The sequence below is a fragment of the Crinia signifera genome, chromosome 3 (genome assembly GCF_055691185.1).
Source record: "Crinia signifera chromosome 3, ASM5569118v1, whole genome shotgun sequence".
Taxonomy (NCBI): Eukaryota; Metazoa; Chordata; class Amphibia; order Anura; family Myobatrachidae; genus Crinia; species Crinia signifera.
Window position 1 is genome coordinate 166,693,090 of NC_139219.1, and position 17,001 is coordinate 166,710,090.

General features: G+C 40.2%; 1 protein-coding gene across 3 annotated transcripts in view; it reads left to right on the forward strand.

The window, feature by feature from the left end:
* FYN (FYN proto-oncogene, Src family tyrosine kinase) overlaps nucleotides 1–9,148 on the forward strand; it is a 181,397-nt gene extending 172,249 nt beyond the window's left edge. For all 3 annotated transcript variants that reach the window (XM_083176886.1, XM_083176885.1, XM_083176884.1), the window contains 2 exons: nucleotides 3,921–4,052; nucleotides 7,321–9,148. In XM_083176886.1, coding sequence (XP_083033012.1) covers nucleotides 3,921–4,052; nucleotides 7,321–7,529 — 341 coding nt within the window. In that variant the 3' untranslated portion in view covers nucleotides 7,530–9,148. The remainder of the gene's footprint in view (nucleotides 1–3,920; nucleotides 4,053–7,320) is intronic.
* Nucleotides 9,149–17,001: the final 7,853 nt, after the last annotated feature.

Here is a 17,001-nt window from a genome sequence, read left to right on the forward strand (position 1 = left end):
ATTACAATTATTGTTTGTTTTCCATATTTGAGAGCAAACTGTCTATTGTCATTTGCTCCCAGTAATTACCAGATTTTAATTCCAACCTGTCAGATTGGACAGAATCATAGAGAGAGAGAGAGAGAATATTGTAGATCCGGTGTTAGGAGTCCCAGTGGACTGCAAGACTAATTGAAATATACTTGCTGGAGTAAAAGACAATGGAGGCAGGATGGTGGTTGAAACACTGTATTAGCAGGATCAGGAACAGGTATCAGGTACAGGTATCTGTTCACATGTCACAGGCAAGCTACAGCCATACAGACACGGCTGAGAAAGCTAAAACTTGCCCTGAACACAGAGGTACTGCAAGGTGAATATAACAGCAGCACCTCTGGCAAACCAGAGGCACTGCAGACCAAACAATGACAGCAGCACCTCTGGCCACACAGAGGTACTGCAAGCTGGACATAACAACAGGAGCACCTCTGTGTAACCAGAGGTACCGCAGACCAAACAAGACATAAATGGCAGTCCTGACATCCGGCACTCTCGCTTCTAAAAGTTTATTTGCCCGTTACCTTCTGCAGCTAATGTGTAGAAGTGAATAGATGAAGCGGCACTCAAGGACTAAGGGGGGGTACACACCAGAACGATTAGGGCTCAATTCCATCAATCTGGATCCAATTCCGACCGATTGGATGCAGATTGTATGTAGATTGGGCATGTTTAAGTCCAATTCCGATCTGATTCCAATCCGATGCGCGTCCCCGCTGTCGTTTGGTCGTTTTACAGATCCTACCTGCTGCAGTGAGGATCTGTAAAAGATCCATTCAACTGGATACAGACTCAGATCGGATTGGGATCAGATTGGATGCAGATTGTTAGCAGATTGTTAGCAGATTGTGTGCTCCAACAGATCGTGCAAAAATCACACAATCTGCTAACAATCTACTAACAATCAGGATCGTTCTGGTGTGTACCTGGCCTTAGTGAATAAAGAAGGTTCTTTATTTGAGTAGTATACTACGTTTCAGTTTCCTCACAAACCGTCATCAGGAACCTTCTTCTTAATTCACTAAGTCCTTGAGTGCCGCTTCATCTATTCACTTATATATATTTATTTATATTGAAACCAGGTTGCACGCACTAACTCAGTATAAGGTATAGTGCTGTAGCTCATATAATGTTATAATACATACAAGTATCATAGGAAGCCAGAAACATCTTAATCAAAAAGTGCACAATTTATTGAAACAAGGCATATAGAAGAAAATATATACTTAAAGCAATCAAATTAAAAGAAAGGGATAGCTACTTAACAATCAGGTGCTAGCGAGTATAGCAGAGCATATCCCCTCCAGAGAACAGTCATCATACCGATATAAATATAGCAAAAGAATGTCTGGCACTCCCCGCTCTCATATGTTACAGTGCCCAGGTGCCCTCCTAGGTGGAAGCTCCACCAGTATATAGTGAGAATAAACAGGCGTCACTCCGGGTCTTTTTTGCAGAAAAACGTGAGTGTACTTCGTGTTAACGGTCTACGCCGTTTCGGGATTACTCCCTGATGAAGGGAGTAATCCCGAAACGGCATAGACGGTTAACACGAAGTAAACTCATGTTTTTCTGCATAAAAGACCCAGAGTGACGCCTGTTTGTTATCACTATATATATTTATATATATTTTTATTTATTTATTTATTAACAGTTTCTTATATAGCGCAGCATATTCCGTTGCGCTTTACAATAGCAGACAGTGATACAACAAAACAGGGTATTTACAGACAGTTAAAATGTAGGAGGGCCCTGCTCGCAAGCTTACTATCTATAGGGAAATAGGCATTGATACATAAGGATATATACTGTATTCTTTATTGCATCGATTCCACCAGAACGCAAGGTTCTATGACTGTTCTGGAATTTGATAAGCTTGCCTGAAGAGATGAGTTTTTATATATATGTCTATATATATTTCTGCTGGCCTCTTGAGCATACTAGAAGTCCCACTGGAGATCTATATATTTTTTATACTACTGGATGAAGGAGGGTCATCCGCTTTTTAGGTTTAAATAGAAAAACTTTTTAAAAACGTCAACAGAAGAGGCTGACAGAAATACTAGGACCTGTCACATTATAGGCCACATAAGACTGGCACATTATTAATCAATTACATTATTAAATGGCATTATCCTAATAAGGGTCTAAAGATCACCGTATCCTGGAAATAAAGTCCAGGAGACATCTTATAAAGAAGAATATGGTCTGTTTATTTCACAGGCATTGATTAAAAGACCGTTGCATTCCCCCTGATGAAGTCTCTATGAGACGAAACGCGTTGGGATTTTCTACAAGCGTTTGTATCAATACTACCCCGTGAAGTTGAATAAAAGAAATTTTGGAACTAAACAACTCCGACTTACTTCACTGGATGTGGATCTTAAAATAAGTGTATTTGGACATTTATAATTTAATTTGGCGCCATACCACTATTGGGTAAAAACATTGGTCTGTGGTTGTTCCCTACCCCTCGGGGAACTTAGTGGTGAGGCTGCCTTATACATAATTGTTAATTAGGTTATCACCAAAACAATCTGTAAAGAGGCATAGCGCGAATTGGAATATTGGGGATACATGTCTATATATATGTCTATATATATATGTATGGAGCACAATCGTGAGTTGGCGCCCCCTAATAATGATCTTCTCAATTAGATCAGTTCAGCCTTAATACAATTCACTAGTACATAGAATAAGAGTCCAAATAATTCCAAAGATGTATTATAAAAGTCTCTTAATCCACACAGTGGTAACAATTGGTCCAGATCTTTATGGTTTTCATTGAAACATTTCAAACAGCAGAAGTTACCCAACACGTTTCGTCCCTTAATAGGACTTCATCAGGGGTTTAGGGATCATAAGAACTAATCAAGGCAGCTTTCTCAAATATATATATATATATATATATTACAACAATAGCTCCAATAATGTACAGCACATGATACGCCAATTCAGTATCAATCTTTAAAATTTTGCTCAATTGATTAAAAATTAAAACGTTGATACTGAATTGGCATATCCTGCGCTGTACATTATAGGAGCTACAAGTGCTGCACCATTGTTGTATGTATGTTTCTACTGTGAAGGCACCGGCCACAGCTATTGAAGTTATTTGGAGTGCCAAACCCTTCCTTCATATATCATTGACAAGGAAAGATATTGAGGTTTTGATCCCAACCTGCACCTTTCTCAAGATACCTTCAAAGTAGTTCCACAGCAGGTGTTGGCCCACATGTTAAAGTCAGGAAAAAAGTGAGACAGGTAGAGGAATAATCTCACTTGTCAAGCTCCCCGTGTTCTCCTGGAATTTCTCAAGATGAACATCAAGTACTCTTGACAAACAGCAAGTAATATGCAGCCATGTGATTGCCCAGGAAGCCTTGTGATAGAGTTGGTCCAAGCAGCTGCCTCCATTTGAGCGAGCAGTTTTGGGAATTTCTTGCACTGCAAGGACAAAAAAATGTAATGTGTTACATAATGTAATCCAGTATTGTTTGTTTCTTGTTATATATAAATATAATATTATGTGTGTTTATTCCTGTATTCTAGTATAATTTGGATAATATACTTATTTCAACATATAAAATGCACACAGATTTATTTACTAAGACTGGTGTTCTATTGAAGATGGGTTGTTGCCCATAGCAATCAGTCAGAATCTACTTTTTATTGATTTTACAGCTTTTAGAAGATAATAGATCAAATCTGATTGGTTGTGCTTAGCAACATCCTATCTTCAATAGAACTCCCATCTTAGTAAATCAACCCCACTGTGTTGTTCATTGGATGGGCCGGCTGTATTATAACAATCATAAATCACAGCGGTAATGTACAGTACAAGTAATACACTGTCCTATATGACGATGATGTATTATTCATAGGTGCAAAGTTTCCCATAAAATGGACAGCCCCTGAGGCGGCACTCTATGGAAGGTTCACAATAAAGTCAGATGTGTGGTCTTTTGGTATTTTACTGACAGAACTTGTAACAAAAGGAAGAGTTCCCTATCCAGGTAAGTGTGCCCATACGTACAGTATACTGTAATCATTGATTTAATTTGGTAACAAATGCACAGCCTGTATGAGCACAAGCCTGATATTTTCTTCTACAATACAATGTAAACCGCAAGCAAGGAGCAAATTCTAATAGTGTTGGCCCTAATTCAGGTTTGCTCAGTAAGCTGTGAACACCGCAGCTTGCCGGGCACCTGTCACGCCGCCCCTAAGCACCTGAGACGCCGCTCTGAGCACCGGAGACATCGCCTCACCCAGCAAGGGAATTTTACCAGTAATACAAGCCAGTCAGTTTGCGGACTACTACTAAATCCTTATTTGTCATAGCGTAAAGGCCCCATACACTCTACCAAGGTATTGTATGCAGCCTCGCATGCGGTACCTCGGCTAATGGTTGGTAGCTGCTCCATATACAATACATTGTTGCATAGGATGTATAGTGTGTGATTCCATTGACTGTCACAGATCTTGTGGCAGCCATGGCGATCTCCAGATCCGATCCGATGCACACTCAACCAAGGATCAGATCTGGATGTAAAACACATACACTGTTCACAGGATTTATTAGCCCGCTGGGTCGTAATTGTCTGTAAAAGCTCTATAATGGAAATAAGTGTATGGCCACCTTAAGACCGTTTAGTAGCTGGCCATACTGTGCATTAGTTTCACTGAAATGTATAAACCATTCTTTTAATGAAAATTACTGTATGTAATGGTTTTCTGCATTTTGTGATAGCTGTTCTGTATTCTCTATACTACATATTTGTGCACTGCTGTAGAAAGCATATTGTTTGGAACATGCAGTTTTGTCACATTGGGTTGGGCACACCTCCCAACATGACCCTCTCCAGGAGGGACAGAATGCTCTATCCCTGGACTTCCCTCTGAATGTATGATTGCCATCACCTGTGTTGAAGCACCTTTCTTATCAATTAACTTGTTACAATCAGGTGATGGTAATCCTAAATTAAGAGGAAAGTCCAGGAACAGAGCATTTTGTCCCTCCTGCATTGAGTCATGTTGGTAGGTATGGGTTGGGTACAGTATCTTGACAGTAAGAATCCCAACACATTTTTGTAAGCAAGCTAACCATACCCCCCCCCCCTCCCTCTCTACAGCAGCCTAACGATCCCCTTCAGCAGCCTAACTCTCTCCTCCCATCGCCTAACCCAGGGGTAGCCAACTACAGTTCTCAAGAGCTACCAACATCTAACGGTTTCCATGTCTCCTCACAGAATCACAAGTGAAGTAATTAGCTCCACCTGTGGATCTTTTAAAATGTGTCAGTGATTATTGAGTGCACCTGTGCATCTGGTAGATTGGCTGGAAAACATGAACTGTTAGTAGCTCCCGAGGGCTGGAATTGGCTACACCTGTCAAACCCCTATTCCTTCCACTGCCTATCCCTACCTTCCCGAAGTCTAACTGTGACCTTTCTCCTCACACCGCAGCCTAACCCTATTCTTCCCTCTGATACTTCTGTACATTTGGGATTGTGACCGTTGGTACCCTATCGCTATGGATACTGATTGTCTGGATGCCAAATACATCCTATAACATCACAAATGTTCAGCTAAGTGTTCAGATAACATGCAGCAAGTGACTTAGTGACAGTGGCCCACTCAGGCTGTATCATGGCCCCAGACCTTCTGAAAGCCTCCATAGATTTTTATTGCATTGCACAATGCTTAATGGGAATCTGAGCAACATTATTTTTTTAATGTATGTGATTTACCTTGTAACAGAGCTGCTAGCAGAACACGTATATGTTTCAGCTTGACAGGAGATTATCTGAGCATGTGGGGAAAGGTTTCTAAATCGTTTGACTCAGATAAAAATGTCCAAACTAGTACAGATTCTGTCTCAGGCTGAGCAAATGGTTGTCAATGCGCTCCATTACAGTAGTCACTGACAAGGAATCATTGCCAAACCATACCTTACCGCTTACAGGAGGATCACTTTTTAGCCACTGGTTGCTTCTGTGTGGGACTAGATTAACAATCTGGTCAGCAATTCACATGGAGCAATGAAATGTCAATCAGGACAGATGGAAAATCAAATCACTGATCACCATGATCTGCCCTCTCTCTCCATCCTGGTAGACAGGCCTGAGTTATTATTTATTTCTTTATTACCAGTTATTTATATAGCGCACACATATTACGCAGCTCTTTACAGAGAATATTTGAACATTCACATCGGTCCCTGCCCCAGTGGAGCTTACAATCTACCATATGTACACGCACACACATTCATTCTAGGGGTAATTTTGTTGAGAGCCAATTAACCTACCTGTATATTTTTGGAGTGCGGGAGGAAACTTGAGTACCCGAAGGGAACCCATGCAAGCCTGGATGCAAGCATGGGGAGAATATACAAACTCTGCAAAGTTATGGCCATGGTGGGAATCAAACCCATGACCTCAGTGCTGTGAGGCAGTAATGCTAACCATTACACCATCCATGCTGCTCCATCACTTAGGACAGCAAAAGCACCTAAAAGGTTGATGTTAGTAATAGGAATGCCAATCCTGGGGCATTTTTTCAATCGTGGGATGCACGGGATCCTGTGATTGGCTAAATATAAACGTTTACAATGGTTCTCAATGTAAACCTTCTAGTTTTCCCAACAGGTCATGTATAAGATATTAACCCTTTCAGGTCCAACATCTAGTCAGGCTCAATAGCCCTAGCACTAGTAGCAGATCCAATTATGAGCCACTTTAAATTAAGAACATTAACATCATTCAACATTCAATGTAGACCATTGAATAAAAAATTACAATTAATTTAAACCAGGCCGTTTGAATTGCAAAAAAAAATTGGACTGCAAAGGGTTAAGTATTTCTGTCTGTGGGAGAAGATGGGATAATTCCTGACCCAGCAACATAGAGTATTTAACCTGTGCATGATTAAAGAGATCCACAAAACATGTCTCTTTGGTGGTACTTGACGAATGGAGATGAAAACATCAATATTAAAATATTCCTACACAATTTTCATAGATTTCTCCAAGTATGCAAAAGTGCTATGGAAGGATTCAGTGAAACTTGTATTATTTGTGATTTGTCCTTGTTTTTCCCTAATTTATTGCTGCTAATATTATGGATATGGATAAAGATGTAAACCACTTCCTTTCTTAAAGGGGGAGAGTTGGATAAGTTGCGTGTATTTGTAAATGGTTCACTATGCTTCTTTGTGTCACTGAAGCTGCACGTGTACAGTATATCACTGAAATTGTTATTTAATATGTTCTCATTTGTCTCAGGTATGAATAATCGAGAGGTATTGGAACAAGTAGAACGTGGCTACAGGATGCCCTGCCCGCAGGACTGTCCAAATTCTCTGCATGAGCTTATGCTTAACTGCTGGAAAAAAGACCCAGAAGAACGCCCTACTTTTGAGTATCTTCAAGGTTTCCTGGAAGACTACTTCACTGCCACTGAACCCCAGTATCAGCCTGGAGACAACCTGTAAAGTTCTGCCTGTATGAAGCCATTGCCAGGTTCAAATCCTAGAATTTGCTTCCAGTTTGATGACTGCCTTTTACAAGGACCTGTATCTTCCAATGTGGGTTGCACGTAGGTGTGAAGCTCAGAACTTCAAGGAAACTTTTTTTCCCCCATGGCCACTTACTATAATAATCTGAATGTCCTCTTTTGAAAACAATAAAGAATGGGGGGAAAGAAAAACCTAAATCGTCTCAAGCAAAGACTTTGATAATGCATTGTATTGATGTTATGTAAACTGCAAAACCTCTGTTCATTGTAAATATTAACTCTGTGCCAATTCCCGATAATACAGATATTACGTTTTTTTTAAAAGCAGAATCCATGCGATTTTAACCAGTTTTCATTAGATTCTACTTGAGTATTAATTTTCAGAAGTGCCCTCCTATACTTATAAAACAATTTTATTTAAAATGTAGATGAATTCTTTTTGTTTGCTTTTTCTACCTATAATAATGAATAATGAAGGCTGTACATACATACCGACCTGCAGTTCCTCTTGTACATACGTCTATACATGCTGGTAGAAAATGTTGACGGCTTCAGCCTGGGCCTGCAAAATCAACACTCACACAAGTGACATCTTGAAATTGTACTTAAAGAAGGATAAAAGATAAAGAAAGTCACCCAGGGCCAACAAATTTGTATCATTCAGAATATGCATCGCACCTTCTTTTGAAGACTGACCATGAATTTACTCATTGATTTTGATTGCATACTTTAAAGACTTGCACTAAATGGTCACTTTTATTTGCCATCCTACATAATAGAAGGATAGCACTGCTCCTAACCTCTATGGGGGGAATCCAAGTGTTGTGTGCACTGGTGGCCACTAGATGGCGTCTGATCTTTCACAATTTAAGTGTTGCTCCGTTTGGCTGTGCACAGCCGCCAGAGCTGTTATGTTGTTCCGCCTTTTTGACAAACTAGTAACTAGTATAATTGTAAATGGGCAAATTCCACTGATGAAATATAATGCAGGTGTAAATCAGTAAGCATTATCTTATTTTTAAATAACTTTTGTTCCCCTAAAAGTACTGATATCTATACTGTCTAAACTAATAATATGTATGAGTCAGTTTATGCATAAATCAGATTTAAAATCTGAATGTGACGTCTTCAAAAATCCATCTTTGTCAAAATAGCTACCTAATAGTTTTTCTTTCTGATAAACATTTAACTCTATATTGTTCACTTGGATTACACAGCTGTGTAATCAGTGCAGATGTTATGACCACCCAGGAGTAGGTAAGCAGATAGTTCATCTTTTCTATGTATTATTTACCAATGTAAAATGCGTCTTTTCAATGCTAATAAGGAAACTTATTTCTACTTGTCTTAGACGTTCTCCAATGGAATTACTATGCACTATACATTTCATGGGGAATGCACAAAACCAGTGTTTTTGTACCATTCTTACAGTAGATTCATTTTGTTTAACGAGCAAAAGTCCTTTCCATTTGCTTTTTACATTGTGTTATCAATTTAAAGTCTTAACTAAGTTCCTGTTATCATTTCTTTACATTTTTTCATGGAAAACTGTTTAACTTTATTAATTTAGTAATTAAATCTGAACATTTTACATCATTACTTTGTTTTTCTTTAATTTTAGTTAAATGTTTCCCTTAAAATATTATGGTATAATCAGTTCTGTAATACAAGTTAGGATAATAATTAAAGAAAACTTTGTCAGGTTGTTGGTTATTACATATATGACTTTCAGTCTTATGGTGTGTGTGTACACACTTGTACTATGTGCATGTGATTTTGACTATATAGTCAAATCTCATCTTCAGATCCCGATGCGCGCTCCCGTATCTCAGCCAGAAAGTCTAGGCTGCATAGATTATATAGTGCAGATCTGCACTATATAGTCTCTAAATTGTATGCAGATAGTTGTCTAAATTGTATTAATTGTAATATAGTCTAAATTGTGTACACACCATTAGAGAAAGTACCAACCAATCAGCTGCTGTCATTGTTTTAAACACAGCATGTGAAATGTCAGTTAAGAGTGACTGGTTAATACTTTATCTCTGTCCACATTATCTCTCTCCAAGGATTGTTATTATTCCTTATACATCTTTGCTTCTGGCAAGGCTACTGTATACTGAGAGGGACATCATATCACTAGGCAAAATGGAATTACTGTTATGTTAAAATGACTAAATATGTGTCTTATTCAGAACTGTAGACAAATGTATGCAGTCAGAAGTGGACACAGCATCTATCAGCAATTCACAGGTGTATGCATTTAAGTTGCATTTCACAGGGCCTACCTCAGTGGCAACTGAACATTCTGAGGAAGCTGATCTGCGAAGCGCGTGCCGGCTAGCGGTGCTCAGGCAGATAGCTACACATTTATAATTTTTCGGTACTTATGTAGTATCTGGGCGTCCGATTTTGTGATTGTATGCCTTACCTTAAGGCATACAATCAGATGCGATGCGATGCGATGTGATTTTGCATAGGATTCAATGTTAAGAAGGTCCTGTTCATTTCCCCACTATCCAAGTGGGCATAAAGTTGATTTTATATAGCGTGGCGAGCCACCGAGCCCGAAGCGTGGCGAGCGGACGCATATTTCTTAAAAAGTATTCTGTGTCCCCTCGCGGGGCTCGCCACGCTTCGGGCTCGGTGGCTCGCTACGCTCGCCACAGGTTTATATCCAACTCCATGCCCACTTGGATAGTGGGGAAAGGAAAAGGACCCCTTTTTCCCATTGAATTCTATGTTAAAATGGACTCAGACCATTTTAACATTGAATCCTATGGAAAAATCTTGACCATCGCATCGCATACGATTTGGTCGCATGCGATGCGATCCGATCCGATTTCTAAATCGGACGCCCAGATACTACATAAGTACCTATTTTTCTTACAATGTATTTTGATTGATTGTGTGTTTGACTAGTGCGATGTTCCTGAAGCCTTTTTAAAGGCTCCTACCCGTTCATAGCTGTGCGCTACCTGTATACCTAGAGTGAGATACCTTTCTCAGACACTCTAGGAAGTACATTCCCTCTCTGGGCAAAAATACCCCCCTGTATTTAAACTGAGGGACACCCAGAAGCACGTAGGAGGGACTGCCTTTTGACGGAGCACAACCTCTCATTATTGTGCCAGCGCCAGATAAGACAGCAGTACAACTTTGTTTGTCTGTCACCTGCACAGCCATATAATGGGTTGCGGGGACATTAAGGAGTGATAAGAGGTTTTGTACCCACTCCAGTACGGTACCCTAACATGAGGACTGGCAGCGATTGTTGTGGAATATTGCAGATCTGCAACTAATCGCACAGATCTTTGCAGCCGTAACACTAGATGATCCAACCAGAAGTTACAAGAGGCCATTGAACCCACTTCTATTAGGCACCTCATAATAAAGATCTGTAGGCAGCCAGTGCGGGATAACAAAGATCTGCAAAGCCTGCACAGATCTAGGTAGCCTACACACAGTGCAATCAGTCAAACAATCCACATCTGTATAGCTATATATCTGCCTGCCACCACAGTTTTTAATAAGTGTGAAACCCCATCCATGTACGTTTTGTGTTGTTTTTAATAATTTTTGCAGCCTTTTAGAAATGAACTAATAAAGGTTAATTTGTTGTTAAAATCTTCTTTGAGGTGCACCTTACCAAGGACATATCTTTATTTCTATGCATACATATGATATTTATTCAGGCTGCAGTGAAATGTGGCCACATATGAGAGAAACATATAACAGACAACAGACACTGCACCAAAATATAAATTAATTTAATATGAACTCAGGATAATTTGTTAAATAAACATAAAAAATATATAATAGAAAACATCAATAAAAAACAGAAATCATTAATCAGCACACATTTTAAGCATTTTGGCCTTATTAATAGGCAATCCAGAGGTGCTTCCCACCAAGCGGAATGGAAGTCCTTACAATGAAGGTTTAATGAATTAGGTGATGCATGTGGTTAGTCCCATTAGATGGCATAGGTTGTTGATAGATTTGTTTGTTAGTAGATGGGAAAAGTCAGTGCAATATTGCAACAATGAGTTATGGGTTAGTATAGATCTGGGGTAGCCAACCCTAGTCCTCGAGAGCTACCAACAGTGCATGTTTTGCAGGTCTCCTCACAGAATCACAAGTGAGCTAATTAGCTCCATCTGTGTATCTTTTAAAATGTGTCAATGATTAATGAGTGCAGCTGTGCAGCAGCTTGTTTGTCTGGAAAATGTGAACTGTTGGTAGCTCTCGAGGGCTAGGGTTGGCTACCACTGGTATAGATGGTGTGATATAATTACCACTTTGTTGTAACGGCAATCATGATCAGTGGCCTCAGCCACGTAGGTTGGAAATGCAGAGGTGGCCACCCAATGGTGACAGCTGAATGCAGCTCCCAGCTTGGTCTTGAAGGTACACATTTCTTTACTCAGAGAAGAGTAAATGAAGAGCAATGCTTTTTGGACCAAACTACCCCTCAACACCGAGGCAGACAACCCCCTGAAATATAAAGATAGTAAAAAAAAAAAATAGGATGTAGAGGAGGTAAAACTAAAATCAGTCAACAAAATTAAGTTTTAAAAAAGAGAGAGATGGAAGAACAAGTGGGTGACCCCTGATGAAAAAGAGAGGGAAAGCCATAAAACTAAGATTTTAAATTTAAGTAATTATGAACTTATGTAATTTATGAATTTTAAAAATGATGCTCTCTGTGTACCTGTTGGAAGGGGGCATGTGAGCGGATCTACTATATGGATGTTGTATACAGACAGATATTGATTGGAGTCTGCATTACTGTGAGGTCCGCTGCCCGATCCCTTGCGCTTCATGGAATATACATATCAATAGCTGTTATTAAGTCTGCATTTATGAGACTCCCATTTTTTGGACCAGCCATATTGGAGTTTACAAAGCACAGTGTCGAAGAAAGATCATTAATTAAAGAGGGGTATCAATACTACCCGGGCTGTACCAACCTTATCACCTCTAAAAAGTGGAGAAATACTGCAAAACGCGGTGCCTAGGAGAACTACCAGCCATCCCTTCGTCTTTGGTCCACAATATATTCCACCCAATTGGACACTCTGTCTGCTAAATTGGATATTCCATCAGCGACAATTACCATAATATAGAGAGGACAACGGGTCACAGCATCCGTTTCCATAGATCTTCCTCCAGCAGTCTTCTGCTAATCATGCCAACACAGTAACCGTGCTATTGTGAGGACATTGGACAACGGGATATAAGAACTCCAGTGGTGAGATTATTCCTACTATACTATCTACAGGTGGAACTTTATGCAAAAAGGACCATTCAATTTCTATATTTAGAGACTAGCCATACTCAATGGTTACACTCCTAATATTACATAAAGCCCTATAATGTGTGCTTTAGTATAGATACAATTTATGTATATTGATTTATGTTTCTATGTTAATAAATTATTTTAATATACTTTTGAAAAGTATTCCAGACAATCCCACCATTCATTTATTCACTTTTTTAAAGCGTTGCTATTTGTGTTTCACATATTGTTTTACTTTGTACTGTATATTGAAGGGCTTGACTTTTCCCTTCCCCTAGCAGCTGCTATTAAAAAATCAACTCATTATAGCACCTAAATCCCATACCATTGGTAAAAGATAAAATTGGTCTAAGATAAGATGGTGGCGCAAGCAGATCGTGAGGCCCTGCATCTCCAATTATACAGTATTCTACTAATTTACCTGAGGGTTCAGGGGCTGTACGGAGGGGAGGATGCCACCACCATTGTGCACTTGCAGGGAGAGCTGGTCCACATCGGGCTGCGTAGTTTAGGCAACATAATGGAGGAGGCGGTGGATGTGACTGAGTTGCCTGACCTGGTGGTTACCCTGGAGCCAGAGGTCACACATCCTGTGGCAGTGCACGGAGGAGGCGGCGGGACAGGAGGCAGAGGAGGGGGAAGCCAGGGGGGGGGGGTCTGCATTAGAGGCTGAGACAAGCACCTTCTCGGCTCTCACTACCCAGTATCTACCTGGCAAACGTGAGGTCCCTGGTGAATAAAATGGATGAACTGCAATTGAACATCAGGCACAGTAAGAGATTCAAGGACTGTAATATTACAATCTTCACAGAGACATGGCTGAACAATAACATAGCGGACAGTGTTATTGAGCTACCTGACCGATATGTTTTAAGGGCAGACAAAATATCTACTGATGCTGATAAATCCAGAGGAGGAGGGTTATGCATTTATATTAATAAAGCATGATGCAAGGACTCCGTTGTTATAGAGAGACATTGCTCAGCATGTCTCTTGCAAAACTAGAGGTGATAAAGTTCTGGACCATGTATATACTAACATTCGTGAAGCCTATACTGTGACTGCTCTCCCTGATCCGGTGCAGTCAGACCACTTATCTCTGTTTCTCACCCCGAAGTATATTGCACTTAGACAACGAGTGAAACCAACTGTTAAGGACATTAAGGTTTGGCCAGCGAGGGCCGATGCACTATTACAGGAGACGTTTGGACTTACAAATTGGAGTCTGTTTGGATCGCAGGGTCTGAGTGGTTCAGATTTAGTTGCTGATACAAATGTATGCTTCTTCTTTGTTAGATTATATTAATGTTATTATTGATGATGTCACCACCTGAAAAGAGATTACTGTATATCCGAGTAAGAAGCCATGGATGAATAGGGAGGTTCGGCTTCTGCTAAAGGCTCATAATGGTGCCTTTAGGAAAGGGGATGCAGCAGCCTATGGTATAGCTAGGGGGAATTTGAAGAAAGGCATTATCAGGGCTAAACCTTGCTATAAGCTAAAGATAGAGGAGCATTTGTTAAGATCTGACCCCTGCCGTATGTGGCAGGGCATTCGGGTTATCATCAACTACAAGGCAGATAAAGCTAGTTCAGCCTTAAATATGGACGTCTCTTCTTTAAATGAGCTGAACCATTTTTATGCATGGTTCGATAGAGACAATAGTGAAAGGGTGACTAGACTGCCTTCCACAGGCCAACCTCTTGTATTAACAACTGCAGAGGTTCTATCTGGATGTAGTCAAATTTATGTAAATAAGTCAGCTGGTCCAGATGGTATACCGGGTATTGAAGGCATGTGCAGAGCAGTTGGCAGGGGTCTTCACGGACATTTTTAATCTGTCCCTGTCTAAGTCGACTGTTCCTGCATACTTTAAGAGTACTACCATTATGCCGGTGCGAAAAAGTTCCAAGCCGATGGATTTGAATGATTTTCGTCCTGTGGCTCTCACACCGATACTCATGAAATGTTTTGAATGGCTGGTGTTAGTACATCTAAAGGCTGGTCTTTCACTGACCTTAGATCTATTCCATTTTGCATACCGCAACAATAGAAACATTGATGATGCAGTCTCTTTGCTGATGCATTCTGTACTGTCATATCTTGATAAAAATAACACGTACGTATGACTGTTTGTTGACTTGAGTTTGGGATTTAATACAGTTATACCAGCTAAATTAGTTCTCAAACTTTTGGATCTGGGGATTGATAGTTCCATGTGTAACTTCATTGGTGACAGGCCACAAGTAGTTAGAGCAGGGACTGACAGTTCTGGCTCGGTTACACTGAATACAGGGGTACCGCAGGTATGTGTGTGTTGAGCCCGTTCCTTTATTCTATTTTTACATCTGATTACAAACTGGTTCACAATTCTAATATTTGTAAAGTGCAACGGAATATGCTGAGCTATATAGGAAACAAAATAAATAATAAAGTATTAAGTTTGCAGACGATACAACGGTGATAGACCTCATTAATAATAATGATGAGCTGGCATATAGGGAGGAGATACAGCACTTGGCTGAGTGGTGTAGTGCCAACAATCTCTTTCTTAATGCTAATAAGATGAAGGAGATTGTTGTGGATTTCCGGAGAAGGAAACTTAATCAGGTTATGCCGGTACAGATCAGCAGGACAAATTTTGATCGTGTCCCTAGTTTCAAATTTCTAGGTACTTATATTTCTGAGGACCCAGCATGGTCCATAAATATTAAGTGTCTTGTAAAGAAGGCTCATCAACGCCTTTATTTTCTTATGACACTGAAAAGCCAACAATTGCCATTGCATATACTGCTAAACTTTTATTGCTGTGCAATTAAAAGCATCGTGATGAGTTGTATCTCTGTTTGGTATGGGAATTGTATGTCTGTGGAGCAGAAGTCAATTCAGAGGTTAATTAAATTGGCACAACGGATAATAGGTACTTCTCTCCCAGCCGCTGAGGATATTCAGAGGAAGCGCTGTTTGCGTAGGGCGCATAATATCTTAAAGGATAAGACTCATCCGACAAACAGACTGTGTTATTGCCTTCAGGTAAGCTTTTTAGCTGTACTAGGAGTAGGATCAATAGGATGAGGAACAGTTTTTTTCGGTTAACGTGATCTAGGTTTTATTGTGTACTGTATTTTGGATGGCTGCAAAACTTGAATTTTGTTGCCCTAATGTTTAGGGTGATGACAATAAAGTTGAATCTAATCTAAAAACTTTTTGCACCTTCTCATGTGCTGTCAGCACTACAACTCCCCAGTCATGACACCTCGGGCCTGCCACTTATAGGGCTAGTGGCATATTCAGAGGGGGGTGAGAGGATGACCACACCCTTCATCCTCAATCCAATGGAGCCTACGCCCCATGTGCTACAGCAGCCACAACCGTAACTAGAAATTTTGGTGCCCTGTGCCAGAATAGGAGTTGGTGCCCTCCCCCCCACACTCTATAACACTAACACACTCCTTCACCACATGGTCTGCGCTCTATCAAACTGATGCACTCCTTTACCCCACAGTCTTTGCGCTATCACATTGATGCACCCCCTCACATCTGTCTGTGTGTCAACATTAGTGTGTTAGTATCTGTCTGTGTGTCAACATTAGTGTGTTGGTATCTGTCTGTGTGTCAACATTAGTGTGTTGCCACATATATATAACCCACTTATACCCAAATAGCTGCCTATATACCCCTTATACCTACCATATATATACCCCACTTATACATATATTCCTGCCCATATACCATGTAGTATTGTATCAGCTATACCTCCACTTATACCCATACACCTATACCCCTTATAACACAGCACCCCCACAACCACCCGGCCAAACCATATTTCAAGCAATAAGGGCTGTATCAGGTTAAGGGGGCGAAGAGCTGGCTGGCTCCGGTCCACCGCCAACTCCGGTCCCCGCTCCAGTCCCCACACTGATTGCATTTGAGCAATCGCATGTGGTTAAAAACAACATGCAATTGCTCATGCAATTCAATAAATATTATGTGCAGCACATAATATCTATTACCCCTTAAGCTTGCTCTTCTTATTCATCTTATTACTAAGTTAGAATGTCCCCTTCAAAATGCATGCAATCATTCGATTTATCGGCCAGATGTGGCCGAAATCGAATGATTGCATGCAATATCTCACATATGTAT